The 20,606-nt window shown below is 42.0% G+C and overlaps 1 protein-coding gene across 3 annotated transcripts in view; it reads left to right on the top strand.

The window, feature by feature from the left end:
- LOC115166078 (ral GTPase-activating protein subunit beta) overlaps positions 1-20,335 on the top strand; it is a 37,715-nt gene extending 17,380 nt beyond the window's left edge. For 2 of the 3 annotated variants that reach the window (XM_029719739.1, XM_029719740.1), the window contains exons 17-31: positions 422-604; positions 4,849-4,997; positions 5,322-5,509; positions 5,963-6,066; positions 9,480-9,635; positions 10,043-10,087; positions 11,970-12,179; positions 12,466-12,624; positions 12,744-12,912; positions 13,389-13,508; positions 15,269-15,405; positions 16,260-16,368; positions 16,603-16,675; positions 16,968-17,116; positions 17,362-20,335. In XM_029719739.1, the coding sequence (XP_029575599.1) occupies positions 422-604; positions 4,849-4,997; positions 5,322-5,509; positions 5,963-6,066; positions 9,480-9,635; positions 10,043-10,087; positions 11,970-12,179; positions 12,466-12,624; positions 12,744-12,912; positions 13,389-13,508; positions 15,269-15,405; positions 16,260-16,368; positions 16,603-16,675; positions 16,968-17,116; positions 17,362-17,558 (2,148 nt within the window). In that variant the 3' untranslated portion in view covers positions 17,559-20,335. The remainder of the gene's footprint in view (positions 1-421; positions 605-4,848; positions 4,998-5,321; positions 5,510-5,962; positions 6,067-9,479; positions 9,636-10,042; positions 10,088-11,969; positions 12,180-12,465; positions 12,625-12,743; positions 12,913-13,388; positions 13,509-15,268; positions 15,406-16,259; positions 16,369-16,602; positions 16,676-16,967; positions 17,117-17,361) is intronic. The other variant, XM_029719741.1, reaches the window with a different exon arrangement.
- The last annotated feature ends 271 nt before the right edge of the window (positions 20,336-20,606 follow it).

The raw sequence follows: 20,606 nt of genomic DNA, 5'->3' as shown, positions 1-20,606 counted from the left end.
AGACTTTACTTCGAGATGAAGTTGGAGTGTACTGAACTTCAGTATACTCCAACTTTCCTTTCCCACCCCATCCCCTTTCCCTTTTCTTTCCCACCCCATCTCTAACCTAAGTACCCAAAGACATCCCAGATTTAACATGACTTAACATACACCGGCCCTAACTTCACCCCAACATACAACCTACCTTCATTACGTATAAATCCATTATATTGTTATTATCACCACTGCACATGCTGAGACTTAACACCAGTCCACCAGACCCAGCCACTACCCAACTTCCACCCAGCTGTAAAACACTCTTCTGCAAGGGATAACCCTTAATAAAAAGATAACACATTGAAAAGGAGTGTATTAAGGCTTAGCATCCACCCAACCACTGTACATACATATCTAAAGTGTGTTTTTGGCTCTGTGTCCTCAGGTGAAGGCGTGTGTGGACTCTGCGGACCGTAAGCGTGCTGTCAGCTCAGTGTGTGGTTACATCGTGTACCAATGCAGCCGGCCGGCCCCCCTTCACTCCAGAGACCTCCACTCCATGATCGTAGCAGCCTTCCAGTGTCTGTGTGTGTGGCTGACTGAGCACCCAGACATGCTGGATGAGAAGGTCGGTCACCTCAGTCTAGACTGGATTCCAAACCAGATTGTAAAAGTAAAATGATTTAGCACATGGCCATATGCTGTCTGGACAATAGGGTGGGGAAAAGTCCTCGTCTTTTCTTGTGTTCACACCTGCACATGTTTTCTTCCTGGCACTGATTCTGCTGATAGCAGCTATTTTAAAAGAGGGTTTCCTTGTGTTATGAAACTAACAAGTAGCTTACTAATATTGATGCCCTCGCTAATTCTAGGGATCTGTAACCTGATTTAAGGTGTGTATGTGAGAAATCAGTGTATGAGGATTGTGTTGTATGTATATGCCCAGGAGACTGCAACCTTACCTCAGGTCCAGAGCCACCTAGCCCAAGCCTATTATTATTTGTTCAAAATGGTGACCGATATACACATACAGTTAAAGTCGGAAGTTTACATACACTTAGGTTGGAGTCATTAAAACTCGTTTTTCAACCACTCCACAAATTTCTTGTTAACAAACTATAGTTTTGGCAAGTCTGTTAGGACATCTAGTTTGTGCATGACAAAGTAATTCTTCCAACAATTGTTTACAGCCAGATTATTTCACTTATAATTCACTATATCACAATTCCAGTGGGTCAGAAGTTTACATACACTAAGTTGACTGTGCCTTTAAATAGCTTGGAAAATTCCAGAAAAAATGTAATGGCTTTAGAAGCTTCTGATATGCTAATTGACATCATTTGAGTCAATTGGAGGTGTATCTGTGGATGTATTTCAAGGCCTACCTTCAAACTCAGTGCCTCTTTGCTTGACATCATGGGAAAATCAAAGAAATCAGCCAAGACCTCAGAAAACAAATTGTAGACCTCCACAAGTCTTGTTCATCCTTGGGAGCAATTTTCAAACACCTGAAGGTACCACGTTCATCTGTACAAACAATAGTACGCAAGTATAAACACCATGGGACGACGCAGCCATCATACCCCTCAGGAAGGAGACGCGTTCTGTCTCCTAGAGATGAACGTACTTTGGTGCAGAAAAGTGCAAAGCAATCCCAGAACAACAGCAAAGGACCTTGTGAAGATGCTAGAGGAAACAGGTACAAAAGTATCTATATCCACAGTAAAACGAGTCCTATATCGACATAACCTGAAAGGCCGCTCAGCAAGGAAGAAGCCACTGCTCCAAAACTGCCATAAAAAAGCCAGACTACGGTTTGAAACTGCACATGGGGACAAAGATAGTACTTTTTGGAGAAATGTCCTCTGGTCTAATGAAACAAAAATAGAACTGTTTGGCCATAATGACCATCGTTATGTTTGGAGGAAAAAGGGGGCGGCTTGCAAGCCGAAGAACACCATCCCAACCGTGAAGCATGGGAGTGGCAGCATCATGTTGTGGGGGTGCTTTGCTGCAGGAGGGACTGGTGCACTTCACAAAACAGATGGCATCATGAGGAAGGGAAAGGATGTGGATATATTGAAGCAACATCTCAAGACCTCAGTCAGGAAGTTAAAGCTTGGTCGCAAATGGGTCTTCCAAATGGACAAGCATACTTCCAAAGTTGTGGCAAAATGGCTTAAGGACAACAAAGTCAAGGTATTGGATTGGCCATCACAAAGCCCTGACCTCAATCCTATAGAAAATTTGTTGGCAGAACTGAAAAAGCGTGTGCGAGCAAGGAGGCCTACATTTACATTTACATTTTAGTCATTTAGCAGACACTCTTGTCCAGAGCGACTTACAGTAGTGAATACATACATTTCATTTCATGCATTATTTTGTACTGGCCCCCTGTGGGAATCGAACCCACAACCCTGGCGTTGCACACACCATGCTGGCGTTGCAAACACCATGCTCTACCAACTGAGCCACAGGGAACACACAGCTGGCGTAACTGAGCCTACAACCTGACTCAGTTACGCCCGTTCTGTCAGGAGGAATGGACCAAAATTCACCCAACTTATTGTGAGAAGCTTGTGGAAGGCTACCCAAAACGTTTGACCCAAGTTAAACAATTTAAAGGCAATACTACCAAATACTAATTGAGCGTATGTAAACTTCTGACCCACTGGGAATGTGATGAAAGAAATAAAAGCTGAAAGAAATAATTCTCTACTATTATTCTGACATTTCACATTCTTAAAATAAAGTGGTGATCCTAACTGACCTAAGACAGGGAATTTTTACTAGGATTAAATGTCAGGAATTGTGAAAAACTGAGTTTAAATGTATTTGGCTAAGGTGTATGTAAACTTCTGACTTCAACTGTATACTAAAAAGGACATGTCCAAAACTAAGGATTCAACCCAAAACCAAAGGCCACATGGCCAGCAAGAAAATAAAAAACTGCAGCCTCCTGGCTCTGCAAGCTTGCACACTAATCATCTCCACATTGCCTCCACCTGTGGGCTTAATAAGGCTGAACACCCACCACTGACCCGGTTGGTGCTGCCACCTGGGTATGGTGTGAGTAAGTGTATCCTGGTAGTGTGTTGCCTAACTGTGCTAACACTAAACTACCCACCATATCATAAGTATAACACTTGCAATAACTGAGATATGTGGTTGTTTTCCCCCTGCTTAACCTAGTGGGAGGTTCTGCTAAATGACTAAGATGGAAAAATGTGTCATAACTAAACTTTTACCCAGTAAAAGGGCTTTGGCAGTAGGTCTATACTAATACATTGTGTTTTATTCAACAGCAATGTGCCAAATGGCAATATGCTTTGTGTTAAAGTGGATTTTAGAGTAGACTAAGTTTTTGTATACACTACCGTTCAAAAGTTTGGGGTCACTTAGAAATGTTCTTGTTTTCCATGAAAACATACATGAAATTAGTTGAAAAGGAAATACAGGGTTAGGTTATAAATAATGATTTTTTTATTGAAATAATAGTGTCCTTCAAACTTTGCTTTTGTCGAAGAATCATCCATTTGCAACAATTCCAGCCTTGCAGACCTTTTGGCATTCTAGTTTTCAATTTGTTGAGGTAATCTGAAGAGATTTCACCCCATGCTTCCTGAAGCACCTCGCACAAGTTGGATTGGCTTGATGGGCACTCCATTATAGACAGAATACCAGCTGACTGCTTCTTCCCTAAATAGTTATTGCGTAGTTTGGAGCTGTGCTTTGGGTCATTGTCCTGTTGTATGAGGAAATTGGCTCCAATTAAGTGCTGTCCACAGGGTATGGCATGGCGTTGCAAAATGAAGTGATAGCCTTCCTTCTTCAAGATCCCTTTTACCCTGTACAAATCTCCCACTTTAACATCACCAAAGCACCCCCAGACCATCACATTGCCTCCACCATGCTTGACATTTCTGCGTCTCACTAATGTTGTTCTTTGTGATCCGAACACCTCAAACTTAGATTTGTCTGTCCGTAACACTTTTTTCCAATCTTCCTCTGTCCAGTGTCTCTGTTCTTTTACCCATCTTTAATCTTTTATTTTTATTGGTCAGTGTGTGATATGGCTTTTTCTTTTTTCTTTGCAACTCTGTTTAGAAGGCCAGCATCCTGGAGTTGCCTCTTCACTGTTGATGTTGAGACTGGTGTTTTGTGGGTACTATTTAATGAAGCTGCCGATTGAGGACTTGTGAGGTGTCTGTTTCTCAAACAAGACCCTCTAATGCACTTGTCCTCTTGGTCAGTTGTGCACTGGGTCCTCCCACTCCTCTTTCTATTCTGGTTAGAGACAGTTTGTGTTGTTCTGTGAAGGGAGTTGTACACAGCGTTGTACGAGATCTTCAGTTTCTTGGCAATTTCTGGCATGGAATAGCCTTCATTTCTCAGAACAAGAATAGACTGACAAGTTTCAGAAGGAAGTTATTTTGTTTCTGGCCATTTTGAGTCTGTAATCAAACCTACAAATGCTGATGCTCCAGATACTCAACTAGTCTAAAGAAGGCCAGTTTTATTGCCTCTTTGAATAGAACAACAGTTTTCAGCTGTGCTAACATAATTGCAAAAGGGTTTTCTAATGATCAATTAGCCTTTTAAAATGATAAACTTGGATTAGCTAACAACGTGCCATTGGAACACAGGAGTTCCATTAAATATCTGCCGTTTCCAGCTAAAATAGTCATTTACAACATTAAAAATGTCTACACTGTATTTCTGATCATTTTGATGTTATTTTAATGGACAAAGAATGTGCTTTTCTTTCAAAAACAAGGACATTTCTAAGTGACCACACACTACCATTGAAAGGTTTATGTGGAGTTAAATATGTGTAGCGTGATGCCTGTGTTTGACGTGCCTCTCCGTCAGGACTGTCTGATGGAGGTATTGGAGATTGTAGAGCTGGGTATCTCAGGCAGCAAGTCCAAACAGGAGCAGGAGGTGAGACACAAGGGAGAGAAGGAGCACAACCCCGCCTCCATGAGGGTCAAGGATGCAGCAGAGGCCACCCTTTCCTGGTGAGGCTCTAAATCCAGCACAATACACTAAACACCTTGGTTGTGTTCATTAGACACCAACTGGAAGGAAACTGGTTGATACAGTGTGGGACTACCCAGACTTGTCCAATAAAAAATGCTGATTTTTGTTCTCTGTTTCAAAAGGTTTTGCTACAGTGTGCTCTAAAAGAAACGACTGCGTTTATGCTCAGAAGTACACATGGTCCATTAATAACTAATAAAACAAATGACTAATGTTTGTTGGTCCCATCTGGGGATCAGTCTAGACTCTTTGAAACCACTGTCTGTATCTGTCCCTCCCCTCCCTCTCTTGTTGTTGTCCAGTATTATGCAGGTCCTGGGGGCCTTCCCATCACCAAGCGGCCCAGCCTCTACCTGCAGCCTGCTAAACGAGGACACTCTGATCCGCTACGCCCGGCTCAGCGCCACTGGGCCCAGCAACTTCCGCTACTTTGTCCTGGACAACTCAGTCATCCTGGCCATGCTGGAGCAGCCACTGGGCAATGAGCAGAGTGAGTGTGGGGCGTGTAAAACCATTTTCTAAAGCAATAATTCACTTGGGTTATGATTTACTGTGGTACTAGCACGGCTGTGGTGGTAGACGGTACGAGGCGAAGACTGCAGCGCAGCCTTGTTTATAACCACAATAAGTCACCCCCCTCATGTATTATTGCTTTAGTAACGTTGTCCTTTATGGTATTGATGATTGTTGTTGTTCTTTATATTTATTTACAGGTTGTAATATTGTTGTATTTGATGTTTGTGTTGCTCAATTGGACTCATCTTGTAAAGTGAACAGTTAAGTACTGAGACTGATTCATAAATGCAAATAGGATAGTGTCTTATGACAGCGAGTAGGCATCTCAGTGGCAGGTGGCTAGTCAGGAGGCTATTTTGGCTCGAACTAGTAGTTGGTTTCCACTTTCACTGGGAGCCCGGTGTAACTGCTTCTGCTGTCTTCTCAGACCCCAGCCCGTCAGTGACGGTCCTGATCCGGGGCATGGCCGGCCGACATGCTTGGACTATGCAACTCTTCCACCAGCCCAGAGGAGCACGGGCCAACCAGAGGGTGAGAGGAGTTGGCCACCTTGGTCTGCCAGTTAGACACACTCACTCCGTACTGTGCTGGCGCTGATATTGTTTCAGTACGGCTCAGCTCAGTAACAGTATTGGAGGATCTCTTGCACACGAGTATTATTATGTAAGGCGGCGGTCATCTATTCAAATAGGGAAATGTTAGCAATAGAACTGCTAGCATACTAAACTAATAGAGCAACTCCTGCACCACTAATGGAGCCAACTCCAGCACCACCATCCAACAGCAGAATTGAGGCCTTCACCAAGAGCAGGCACCATCTGAAGCTGTCAAGATTAGAGACTACTCTCCTTTTTTTAATCTTTTTTTTTTTTACTAACTCTTATCTGCTTTTTTTTGTCTATAGACTGCACACTGTGAATGTGTACAAGACAGCCTAACTAATTTTATTTATATATATATATATACATACATACATACACACACACACACACACACACACACACACACACACACACACACAGAGACACACAGTGCCTTGCAAAAGTATTCATCCCCCTTGGCATTTTTCCTATTTTGTTGCATTACATCCTGTAATTGAAATTGATTTTTATTTGGATTTCATGTAACAGACATACACAAAATAGTCCAAATTGGTGAAGTGAAATGAAAATAATTACTTGTTTAAATTTTTTTTTTTTTAATGGAAGTGGTGCGTGCATATGTATTCACCCCCTTTGCTATGAAGCCCCTAAATAAGGAGGGCATTAATCAGAGAGGCAACAAAGAGACTAAAGATAACCCTGAAGGAGCTGCAAAGCTCCACAGCGGAGATTGGAGTATCTGTCCATAGGACCACTTTAAGCCATACACTCCACAGAGCTGGGCTTTACGGAAGAGTGTCCAGAAAAAAGCCATTGCTTAAAGAAAAAAATAAGCAAACACATTTGGTGTTTGCCAAAAGGCATGTGGGAGACTCTCCAAACGTATGGAAAAAGGTACTCTGGTCAGATGAGACTAAAATTGAGCTTTTTGGCCATCAAAAAAAACACTATGTCTGGCACAAACCCAACACCTCTCATCATCCCGAGAACAACATCCCCACAGTGAAGCATGGTGGTGGCAGCATCATGCTGTGGGGATGTTTTTCATCAGCAGGGACTGGGAAACTGGTCAGAATTGAAGGAGTGATGGATGGTGCTAAATACAGGGAAATTCTTGAAGGAAACCTGTTTCAGTCTTCCAGAGATTTGAGACTGGGACAGAGATTCACATTCCAGCAGGACAATGACCCTAAGCATACTGCTAAAGCAGCACTCGAGTGGTTTAACGGGAAACATTTAAATGTCTTGGAATGGCCTAGTCAAAGCCCAGACCTCAATCCAATTGAGAATCTGTGGTATAACTTAAATATTGCTGTACACCAGCGGAACCCATCCAACTTGAAGGAGCTGGAGCAGTTTTGCCTTGAAGAATGGGCAAAAATCCTAGTGGCTAGATGTGCCAAGCTTATAGAGACATACCCCAAGAGACTTGCAGCTGTAATTGCTGCAAAAAGCGGCTCTACAAAGTTTTGATGTTGGGGGGCGCTCAAGTTTTCTGTTTTTTTGTCTTATTTCTTGTTTTTCACAATAAAAAAATATTTTCAATTATTAAAGTTCAAATCTTCATCTTCAAATGTTTACACATGTTGTGTCAATCAAATGATACAACCCCCCCCCCCCCAATTTTTTTTTATTCCAGGTTGTAAGGCAACAAAATAGGAAAAATGCCAAGGGGGTACATACTTTCCAAGCCACTTTGTGTGTGTGTGTGTGTGTGTATGTATGTGTATATATATATATATATATATATATATATCTCACATCTCAGCAAAAAAAGAAATGTCCTCTCACTGTCAACTGCGTTTATTTTCAGGAAACTTAACATGTGTAATTATTTGTATGAACATAACAAGATTCAACAACTGAGACATAAACTGACCAAGTTCCACAGACATGTGACTAACAGAAATTGAATAATGTATCCCTGAACAAAGGGGGGGTCAAAATCAAAAGTAACAGTTAGTATCTGGTGTGGCCACCAGGTTCATTAAGTACTGCGTTGCATCTCTTCCTCATGGACTGCACCAGATTTGCCAGTTCTTGCTGTGAGATGTTACCTCACTCTTCCATCAAGGCACTTGCAAGTTCCCAGACATTTCTGGGGGGAATGGCCCTAGCCCTCACCCTCCGATCCAACAGGTCCCAGACATGCTCAATGGGATTGAGATCCGGGCTCTTCGCTGGCCATGGCAGAACACTGACATTCCTGTCTTGCAGGAAATCACGCACAGAACGAGCAGTATGGCTGGTAGCGTTGTCATGCTGGAGAGTCATGTCTGGATGAATGTCTGGATGGAAGGGTACCACATGAGGGAGGAGGATGTCTTCCCTGTAACGCACAGCGTTGAGATTGCCTGCAATGACAACAAGCTCAGTCCAATGATGCTGTGACACACTGCCCCAGACCATGACGGACCATCCACCTCCAAATCGATCCCGGTCCAGAGTACAGGCCTCGGTGTAACGCTCATTCCTTTGACGATAAACGCTAATCCGACCATCACCCCTGATGAGTCAAAACAGCGACTCGTCAGTGAAGAGCACTTTTTGCCAGTCCTGTCTGGTCCAGCGACGTTGTTGCCGGTGATGTCTGGTGAGGACCTGCCTTACAACAGGCCTATAAGCCCTTAGTCCAGCCTCTCTCAGCCTAATGCGGACAGTCTGAGCACTGATGGAGGGATTGTGCGTTCCTGGTGTAACTCGGGCAGTTGTTGTTGCCATCCTGTACCTGTCCCGCAGGTGTGATGTTCGTCTGTACCGATCCTGTGAGGACAATCAGCTGTCCGTCCTGTCTCCCTGTAGCGCTGTCTTAGGCGTCTCACAGTACGGACATTGCAATTTATTGCCCTGGCCACATCTGCAGTCCTCATGCCTCCTTGCAGCATGCCTAAGGCACATTCACGCAGATGAGCAGGGACACTGGGCATCTTATTTTTGGTGTTTTTCAGAGTCAGTAGAAAGGCCTCTTTAGTGTCCTAAGTTTTCATAACTGTGACCTTATTTGCCTACCGTCTGTAAGCTGTTAGTGTCTTAACAACCGTTCCACAGTTGCATGTTCGTTAATTGTTTAGCATGGGAAACAGTGTTTAAACCCTTTACAATGAAGATATGTGAAGTTATTTTGATTTTTATGAATTATCTTTGAAAGACAGGATCCTGAAAAAGGGACGTTTCTTTTTTTGCTGAGGTGTGTGTGTGTGTGTGTGTGTGTAAAAGGGATTATTTAAGTGTGAGTTTTGTGGTAACTGTTTACTCCAGCAGTTAATACTAAACAGTAAAGAATACACCACTGTTATTAATACTAAACACAACTGTATATAATAATTCCTTGCTCTCCTACAGCAGGTGTTTGTCCCTGAGGGCCGCCCAGCGCCTAACAATGACGTGGGGATTCGCTACACCGTCAAGCAGAGGCCCTTCCCTGAGGAGGTGGACAAGATCCCCCTGGTCAAAGCCGACGTCAGCATCCCAGACCTGGACGACATCGTTAACAAAGAGGTGAGAGGGACCGAACCGCATCACGACCCCAATAGTTAGGATACCATAGGGTCAAGTGTCAAAACTCTTGATAATCCTACTTTTCTTATCCTCTCCTTCACGACTAACAATTTGAAAGTACCTTGATAGGTTTTCATATGAGTTCTTTCACCTATCCAGTTCTTTCAACTATCCATGGTCATGAAGGAAGGAAAGAATGCAAGTAGAGGAGGGTAGTTGAGTGTATTCGAACACAGTCCTTATCAGTGCCAAAATGTAGTGCAATATAAACTATTTCTAAAGTGAATGACTTTTTAAGAGAAACTTTGGCACAGAGAGTAAAAGGTGTTTATGGAGGCTTTATGGAGACTTAATATTATTTGGGTATATTGTTGTTGTGGAATCAAGTGTCTTCTATGAACTGACAGGATGAAGCGAGTGTGACATACACACTGAAGAATAATCACCCACACGTGAGTTGTCCCATTTTTCAGGAGTCCGACGCAGGTCAAGGGTTAACCAGATCACTGATGGGATGAAAGGGTGGAAAATGGAGAATACTCACAATGTTACTCCCTAACTATCTAATCTGGGTTACTGGGGGCTCTATTATATCAAAGCCAGAACACTGTGCTGTTTTGATATAATTATGCCACTCAGATATTAATAGAGCCCTTAGACTAACATTGATCTGTTCTTGATTGCAGTGGTTGTGGTAGAGGTATGGTTGTGGCAGAACTTGGTTTACTTACATTGTTTATGATTATAGGGTGGGTACAGTCTCAGGTACATACACTAATATATTTACAAACCTTATACAACGGGAGGTTTGAGTGTGTGTCAGGATTGGGGTCAATTTCATTTAAATTGTGACTCACCACCTGGATTCGGTTTTATGTAGCAGCATTTTAAATTGTGTTTTTTACATTGGATAAAAGTAGAGACTCAGAGCTACAAAATGGTATATCATACACTGCATTTTTGAGGAACAATGGGAAAGTAATTCTGCTTTGAAAGTTGCTGAACTTGTAAACTCACTTTTGAGAAAATGGCCTTTGAATGTTTTGATATCTAGTGAAGAGCTCTTTGTCTACACCCATTCAGCATTGTTCACACCCTCTTAAGCTTTAGCCCCACCCATCTCATTCAGAGCTCAAACTTGATGCTCTGGCCGATGATTTGTTTACCTCTGGATAATATGAAAACAGCCTGAGCAGCTCTGCTGGCAACAATTTCATTATGCTTTTTTGCGGACGTTTACTGACACCAGACATATTCAACGGGTGTTGTACACTTTAGCTTAAGACATGTAGCTAGGTAAACAATGAACCTAGCTAGGTAAACGACGTGTAAGATCACACAAATCACGTAACGTTAGCTAACGAGCCAGACAGCTAACGTTAGCTAGTTAAACAACAATTAACACAGTGGCAAATCATGTTGTTACGACCCTGCATGAATATGCTGGGAGCTAACCAACCAGGTTGAATGTTATCTAGCTAACATTAGGCTCTAACTAGAAAAGCAAACGGCTCTGGGATATGAATAATAACATCAGGTAGGCAGCCAGCCAGCTAACGTTAGCTAGCTAGCTAACAATAAACTTTAGCTTGAAATAAAACCACTTCCTGTCAAAATTAGAAATGTGTAATATCTAAGTAATTAGCTAGCTAATGCTAGACTATCTTACCTGTATACATCATCATGCATGATGGACGCATCTCCCTGTCACGAACGCCATGCCACAGCTGCCCTTAGTTTGAAGATGTAATCCGGAGACAGGTGTTTTCTCCATCTCTTTCGTTATCATACTCTAATTCCACTTATTTCAAAACTTGATCCTCCAGAAAGTGGAGAGCAACACTTATGCAACTCCACTACATAAAAAAAGCTGCATTCGATAGGATTACCAACACAGACCGACCAGCTCAAATAGACAGAACCCTTCTATATGGCAGATCAATCCTCTCTCCTCTCTCTGCATGTCCAGCCCACTCATTACCTTAGCCAATCATGGCTAGTGGGAAAGTTGCTGTCTTTTTAAAATATTTTATTCGTATTTACAGATGGTATTCAAGTTTGTTATTAAGGCACATCAAAGTTCACATGTTCGAGAAGGCATTTCTGCTAAAAACGTATTTTGATAAAAAGAAAACGGCTCCTGTAAAGTCGTGAATTGCGACATACGCCTAGTTTCCTGAATCGGGTCACAATTCAGTTAAGACATTTTTTTTTATAGGAATTTCAGTTTACTTCCTGAATTTAAATCCAATTTAACCCAACCCTGGTGAGTGCTTTGCATCCTTATAGTTGCCTCCAGTCACACAAACTTGACCTTGCCCGTCCTCCTCTCAGCTGGAGATGCAGCATGATAGGCTGCGCAGCATGATGACCAAGCAGATTGAGTATGAGTGTTCCCTGGAGCGCCACAGCGAGGACGTCTGGAGTTCCAAGTCATTCCCAGACCCCCTGACTGACTGCAAACCCCCTCCGCCCGCCCAGGAGTTCCAGACGGCCCGCCTCTTCCTCTCTCACTTCGGCTTCCTATCTCTAGAGGCACTGAAGGTTTGGAATTGTAGTTTCATAGTGTTCAGAACTGAAGTTTATGTCAGTGGTTGGGAACTGTAGTTTGTAATTTATTCGGGACACTATTTAGTCAGTGGTTGGCCGCTGTTGTTTATGGAAAATGTTATAATTTACCTCAATTCAATGTTTGGTCTCTCTGCCTAGCCTTCTGTCAGCTACCGTCTTGCCTTCACCTGTCGCAAAATCCAGTTTCTGGGTTTGATTGAAAAGGGGCCATAGCTCTAAAGCATGACCTGTTCACGTTGTACTGACTCTCTTACTTTAGGAACCGGGCAACAGCCGTTTACCCCCTCACCTCATTGGACTGGAGTCCTCAATGCCAGGGTTCTTTGATGACATCGCCTACTTGGACCTGTTGCCATGCCGACCTTTTGACACTGTCTTTGTGTTCTATGTGAGGGCGGGACAGAAAACCAGCCATGAGGTGAGAACTTATTACTTTTGATTAATTTTCTCATGGCAGTTTACACTGTATTTCGATCTCTATGCATTGTGATTGGTAGATCCTGATCCACTGTGTGAATGATGCATTGTAATTGGTAGATCCTGAGGAACGTGGAGACGTCGTCCAGTGTCCAGCCCCACTTCCTGGAGTTCCTGCTGTCTCTGGGCTGGCCCGTGGATGTGGGCCGCCACCCCGGCTGGACCGGACACCTGGACACCAGCTGGTCCCTTAACTCCTGCAGCAGCGACAACGACTCACAACAGATAGGTGAGCCCACCCACCCAGGGGTCGTATTAATAACCGACATGGAACCCAGGCTATTGGTGCACCCCATGGGATTAGCTCTGATAGCTAGAACATGTCCATGGGTCTCAGGAAAAAGTTTCAAAGATGAAGATCCGGGCATATATTGTCAGTGTGACACATTCACCACTGAAGGTGTTAGCTTGCTGAGCTAAAGCCAGGGCGATGTCTTGGTTGACTCAGGCTGTAGATACAGCATAATAAAGATTATTATTGTAATTCTATGTCTCGGTCAGGGTGAATAGGGAATGCTTCATAAAGCCAGGGTGATAGCCAAAATATGTCTTGGTTAGGGTGAATAGGTAATGCTTCATAAAGCCAGGGTGATAGCCAAAATATGTCTTGGTTTGCCCGGGCCATATTACACATTTTCTTATTCTAATTCTATATCTCAGACGAGATAAATATGTAATGTTTCATATTTTTCTCTGTCGCCATAGAGGAGGCAGCAACACCGGAGGACACTGGGGGTTCTGTATTCAACGGGGAGAAGAAGGTGCTCTACTACGCTGACGCTCTGACTGAGATCGCCTTTGTCGTTCCGTCGCTGACGGACTCCGGTCAGCATTTACAAATGCTCGTATTTTGTATTTAAATTGTAATTTTATTTTGTCTTAAAGGGACTCGGATGTTTTCAGACCTCGAAAGTACTCTGTCAAGATGAGTCCACTTACCTATTCCATTCATTTTGGATTGTGGCAGAACAGATGGCCTGGGACGTGGTCTTATGTTAACCTGTTGAGGACAGACGTTCCGCTAGCGGAACCCCGTTTCGCCTGCGGAACCCCTAGCCAACAGCCAATGGCATCACACGGCGCGAAATACAAAACAAACTAAAATACCACAATTCAATTTTCTCAAACAATCAACTATTTTACACCATTTTAAAGATAAAACTCACATTGTCCGATTTCAAAAAGGCTTTACAGCAAAAGCAAAACATTAGATTATGTTAGGAGAGTACATAGACACAAATAATCACACAGCCATTTTCCAAGCAAGCATATGTCACATAAACCCAAACCACAGCTAAATGCAGCACTAACCTTTGATGATCTTCATCAGATGACACTCCTAGAACATTATGTTATACAATACATGCATGTTTTGTTCAATCAAGTTCATATTTATATCAAAAACCAGCTTTTTAGATTAGCATGTGATGTTCAGAACTAGCATACCCACCTCAAACTTCCGGTGAATTTACTAAATTACTCATGATAAACGTTCACAAAATACATAACAATTATTTTAAGAATTAGAGATACAGAACTCCTTTATGCAATCGCTATGTCCGATTTTAAAATAGCTTTTCGGCGAAAGCACATTTTGCAATATTCTGAGTACATAGCTCGGCCATCACAGGCTAGCTAATTTGACACCCACCAAGTTTGGGGCTCACTAAACTCAGAATTACTATTAGAAAAATTGGATTACCTTTGCTGTTCTTCGTCAGAATGCACTCCCAGGACTTCTACTTCAACAACAAATGTTGTTTTGGTTCCAAATAATCCATAGTTATATCCAAATACCGCCGTTTTGTTCGTGCGTTCAGGTCACTATCCGAAGGGTGACGCGCGAGCGCATTTTGTGACAAAAAATGTCAAACTATTCCATTACCGTACTTAGAAGCATGTCAAACGCTGTTTAAAGTCAATTTTTATGCTATTTTTCTTGTAAAATAGCGATAATATTCCAACAGGGCAAAGTTGTATTCATTCAAAGGCTGAAAGAAAAAAAATGGAGTAGTCTCGTGACCGCGCATCTCCAGTCTCACTGTCCCCAGGCTGACCACTTACAAATTCTGCTGCTGTTCTTTGCCCAGAGACAGCAGACACCCCATTCCACTTTCTGGCGGCTTTAGAGAGCCAATGGGAGCCTTAGAAAGTGTCACGTTACAGCACAGATGCTGTATTTTTGATAGAGATGCAACAGAAGGACAACAAATTGTCAGACAGGGCACTTCCTGTATGGAATCTTCTCAGGTTTTGGCCTGCCATATGAGTTCTGTTATACTCACAGACACCATTCAAACAGTTTTAGAAACTTTAGTGTTTTCTATCCAAATCTACTAATTATATGCATATTCTAGTTTCTGGGCAGGAGTAGTAACCAGATTAAATCGGGTACGTTTTTTATACGGACGTGAAAATACTGCCCCCTATCCCAAAGAAGTTAATGGTAGATCCTTTTTGAAGTGTAAAACATCTGACAAACTTTGATGGTTTTTGTTGTTGTGTAATGTCTTTTTAATGCAGCCTATGTGAAGATACAGTTTTGCCCATCCCTGGGTGGCTGATAGCTGTTTTTGTGTTTACAGAGGATTCCTCGGTGCACAGTGACTCTACAGTGGAGGCAGACACACACACAGACCTCCTGCCTAGTTTACTAAAACAACCCAAGCTAACACTGGAGCTCTTCCCCAACCACTCAGACAACCTAGCAGCTTCCCAAAGGGTAATTAACCCACAATCCTGCATTAAAAATAATATATACCATTTAGTAGACACTTTTATCCAAAGCGACTTAGTCATCTGTACATACGGTTTATGCCATGCTCTACCAACTGAGGGGACAGATTCAACAGGGTTTTCGTAGTGGCATGAACCATCAAGTCTAAGATTTGTCGTGTTTTTTTTCCTGTTCTGTTGATATATATTCTGTTCTGTTGAGATATATATATACGTAAATTTTTTGCCTATATAGCCAAAAAATATTTAAAGACTTAAAGGCCCAGTGCAGTCAAAAATGTGTTTTTTTCCTGTATTTTATATATATATTTCTACACTGTGGTTGCTATAATACTGTGAAATTGGGAAAATTATTATAATGCCATTTTAGTATAAGAGCTGTTTGAAAAGAAATCCCACCTGCTTTGGTGGGTTTGAGTTTGGCCTGCCTGGTGCCGTCACCAGGCGGTAAATGAGTTAATAGACTGATGAGAAAGAGCTCCAAACCTCTCTGCCAATAACAGCTAGTTTTCAGTTTTTCCCTCACCACTTAGACCACTCTGACAGTCCTAGCAAAATTCTTGCTTGAGAAATGGCTCTTTGCAAGGAATACATTTTTGTTTCCTTTTGACCATTTTAATTGAAAACCGTAACATTAAGGTACTTAATTGTTACCCAAAAATGATTTGATATTGAAATAAAAATGGCTGCATTGGACCTTTTAAACTAATGCATTGGATACAGTTTACATATTTGAATGTTGGTTTCTTGCATTCTTTTGAGGAATAGGTTAAATCTCAGTGTATCTCGACACCCCTATGCCTGTGTATTTATATCTCTCTGGTCTCTTCTCTCCTTTAGCAGAGTTCTATGGTGAAGACTAAGAGGTCCTCCACAGGAAAGACTGCCCCTCCCCTGGGGCCTGAGACTAAGGTGCTAGTGATCTGGGTGGAGCGATACGATGACATCGGTAAACAACCTCCGATAACTTCCCCTAAAAACCACTGTGTGTCCCCTAGTACAGTTTCACTTTACGTCATCATGGCTCTGTGTCATTTCTGATGTCTGTCCTTGTACAATGTGATGAGACCACTCATGATTTTTTTACTGTTCCGTTAGGACCTGCCTTTGAAAGTGAGAAACCAAAGTGAGAAACTGTTGAAGGTGTTTCCCCTCAAATGGCCCCGTTGTTGTTTTTCTCTAGAGAACTTCCCTCTGTCTGATCTCTTGGCGGAAACCGGCACTGGTTTGGAGGCGAACAACAGCACTTCCTGCAGGTAGGCTACTAAGGCCCACGCCCAACCAAACACTAACCCTAAACACTTACCAAAAACTATTGTAAATTAAGCTTGAGTATGTGTTTCAATATTGTGTAAAATTAAAGTTAGGCCACTCTAAAATCCACTGTGTCACATTTTCAGTAGGTTAGTTTACATCACACTGTAATGGTGAAGACCAAGTCTCATATTTCCTGTTGAATAGAATGGAAATGTCATGTCCTTCTTCAAACCCCACCGCTCTCTCTCTGCACCTTTTTCCCTCCTCCACTTCAACTCTCCCCCTCTTCAGGTCTGGGCTCCTGGAGAAGGACATACCCCTGATCTTTATCCACCCCCTAAGGACGGGTCTGTTCCGGGTCAGGCTCCACGGGGCCATGGGCAAGTTCAACATGGTCATCCCCCTGGTGGACGGCATGGTGGTCAGCCGCAGAGCACTAGGTGACCAAATCATCTCTTTTTTTTCCTCTAATTTCTCTGTTTCTCTCTCTTTCTACCTCTATATTAATTTCTACTGTCTCTCTCTGGCTTATAGTCATTTATGTTATGCTTCCTTCTCTACCCATTGCCGTGTTGGCGGTTTTGTCATCCTGCCCCTGGGATATTACAAACTACAAATATGACTAAATTCCACTCCTATTTTGTTTGGCTCATTATGTCACGTTCTGCTTGCTGTTTTCTCCCAGGGTTCCTGGTGCGCCAGACGGTCATCAACGTGTGCCGGCGGAAGCGACTGGAGAGCGAGACGTACAGCCCGCCACACGTGCGGCGCAAACAGAAGATTGCAGACGTCGTGCACCGCTACCGCAACAAGCAGCTGGAGCCCGAGTTCTACACCTCACTCTTCCAAGACGTGGGGGAGGGGAGGCCTATTCACCTTTGACCTCCCCCCTCCCTTTGAAAAACACTAACAGACACACACAGACACACACACACACACACACACACACACACACAGCCCCAGATTCTCTATATTTATACAGTTCTATTTTGTTATTTATGTCAAACGCTGCCATTGACGTCGAGAGCAGTGTAAAAAATTGTTACCAGGTGCAAGCAGTACATTTGTAGTACGAACACATCTGAGCCTGTCTTTTTGGTGGCTACTAAGCCCCAGTTAAGCTCTGGACACTTGGCATTGAAAATATACTGCACATCCTTATCAGTCTACTCTATGCTTTGTGGCACCAGTTTCTGACGCTCTATAATTTGCAATAGGATAATCTACTTTTGGTCCTTTTTTTTTATATTGTGATGAAGAGTGAACAACGTTATTGGCCTTTTAATCCTCCATTTTAGAGTTTCTCTTTTTAATGAAGATGTAGCCTAAATGCAGATGGACCAGACTCCTAATATAGGTTTACATGATCATTTGACATGTATCATATCGACACAGCTGGGGAGAGGAAGGAGAGACTCTGGGATTTGGATGCAATGTTTTGGGCCGATACCGTGCGGGTGGTTGTGGTGAGAGATTTGGTGAACTGCAGTTGGATCAAGACATTTTACGCGATGGATCCACATATTACTTTGAAAGTGTTTACATCGTATCTAAAAACAATCGGTTTTAAAACAGTATTCTCCTCTCATGTATCTGTCCAAAGTCTTCCATGTCATTGAGAAGATGGAGTTGAACATTGCAGCAATATTAGCCATTTGTCAGCTTAGTTACTGAGTCTCAAAACATGGAAAAATAAGCAAAGACCTTTTAAAGGGGTACTTCACCCCCTTAACTAAATTCTTCTGTTTTCATACCACTTTTAAGGTGTAGTGGTGAACTATCCCTTTAATGTTGGTCAGCTGCTAACTGAGAGATTGCGTAGATATTGTTCTTACAATGAAGTAGACCAGTATTATTCGTTTCAGCACTGAACCATTTTGACGTATAGGTCATATTGCGCTGTTTGTGTGAGACTGCAGATGCAATGTTTACATCTGAGGTGTTTCTGCTCTCGTCTGCAAGTCCAATCAGATCAGTCACTCCATCCCACGCAACGGCATGTCTATACTGTATGCGTGACGCGACACATGGAAGTGATGGAAGACGTGCACGTGGGTCTTCTCCATTCTGAAGGCACACTTTTTTTGTCAGATGATGTGTCTAGGCATTGCTCTTCTTCATCAGAAATGCATCTCCTTGTGTACGGAGAAAAGTTGTTGGTCTCTTTGAATGTGTGAGATTGTCTCAAGATCTATTTTGTTTTTTGTTGCATCTTCTAAAACAAAACGTTATGCGGAAATGCACGTTGTTTCATTGGATGGCAAGTTGACTGATAGGCTAGTTGTAGTAAGGAAAGGTCAAGTACAGTTACATGTGATTAGGAATCAGAAAATGATTAGAATTAACAGATTTTCATATTCACTGCAAATGAATAGTTTTATTCCATCTATACAATCGTGAGTTTACTTTGCGTATTGCAATTGGTTTACAGATTTTTGTTTACTTACTGTGCTTTTAAAAGCCCAGAAGCGAACCCTTTACTGTCTGCCTGTAATGTGCATTTATTTATGGCAATGATTGAAAAGGATAAACCTCCATACATATTTATTTGATCTTTAGTCTTTATGCACTGAGCACATTTCTTTTATATATACATATTTTTTTTAACTTACTATTTTTTTTTTTTTTACAGTGGTCTGCGGTTTGGAAATATACTCAAGGAAGAGTTTTATCTTGTGAAATGTAAATGACGAAAAGACTTAGGGTCAATTTTAACAAACCAAATGCAATGGGGCAGTAGCACTATAGGTCCAGGGGTGTGTCAGAAATATTTTAGCTATTTTCACAGTGGGAATTATGGGCACAGTAGCTGGCGGTGGTGCGAAAAGGCTGGGTTTTGATGAAAAAATAAGTTATAGATGTGTTGAGGCGTGCTCCCTGGCTAAATATGCGGTTGCTTCAAGTTGTGTATTTTATTTTGTTATCCACTCCAATTGGACATGCCAGACGTTGTCAAAAAGCAAGATTCAATTGACTATTGATAAGACCCAAAAAGACAGTGAATAATACTCATCAAATTCTAATAAAAACAAAATGACTTGTTTTAAAAAGGCTACGTCTAAATCCAGTTACAGGCACCAATTACTCCCCGGGGGCATATAATATTCAGACAATGTAGACAATGGAGGGTTTTACACACACACACACACTTTTCACAGGAGCTGGAAAAAGATTTGAATAGATATTTATTTGTCTGAAATGGACCCCTTTAGTCTATGACATGTTTAATCTATTATTGAATTAGATTGTCTTACTCTTTGATGGTTTTATGAATGTATGTGCTTTTGCACATAGACTACCTTTTTTGTTGTTAAGGAAAACAATTATGGAATATTAATTAATCAAAGCAATTGCATACAATCAATAGCTAATCTTATCCTGAAATACTTATTTGTCGTTTGGTAATGTTTAAGAACTTGTGTTGTACAGAAAGGAAGAATTATATGTAAAATATAAGAAATTGTGAGGTTTTTCTGTTGCATTCCTCTTTTAAAAAGGCAAAAACAAAATGTATGTATGCAACTGTCTGGGAGAATCACAGTGGATAATGAATGTAACCTGCATTGATTAAAACTTATCTTTTCATTTATTCCTTTTGATCCCCAACCTTTGTTTACATGGTGTCTGAGGAATAAAGTTGAATCACACTTTTTAATGTTCTCTGAATCAGTGGATTGTTGTATGAGTTTGATACTGTGCTCCGAATGAGTCCACAAGAGGTCCCCTTGCGCTGACATTGATAAATCGACACTGCTGCTGTTGGCGTTCAACTACAGTGCTCGAGTCCTTTGGAACTTGGTGGTAGCAAATTGTTTCTCAGACCCTCTTCATAACAATGACAGTCCTCTAAAATATTAAATTGTATCCATAAAACAGTCGACTTCATTTGCAGCCTGTTCCATTGACTTGTCCATCAATTGTTCAATAGGC

The sequence above is a fragment of the Salmo trutta genome, chromosome 28, assembly GCF_901001165.1.
Source record: "Salmo trutta chromosome 28, fSalTru1.1, whole genome shotgun sequence".
NCBI classification, from domain to species: Eukaryota; Metazoa; Chordata; class Actinopteri; order Salmoniformes; family Salmonidae; genus Salmo; species Salmo trutta.
This window is presented reverse-complemented; position numbering and strand designations above follow the sequence as displayed.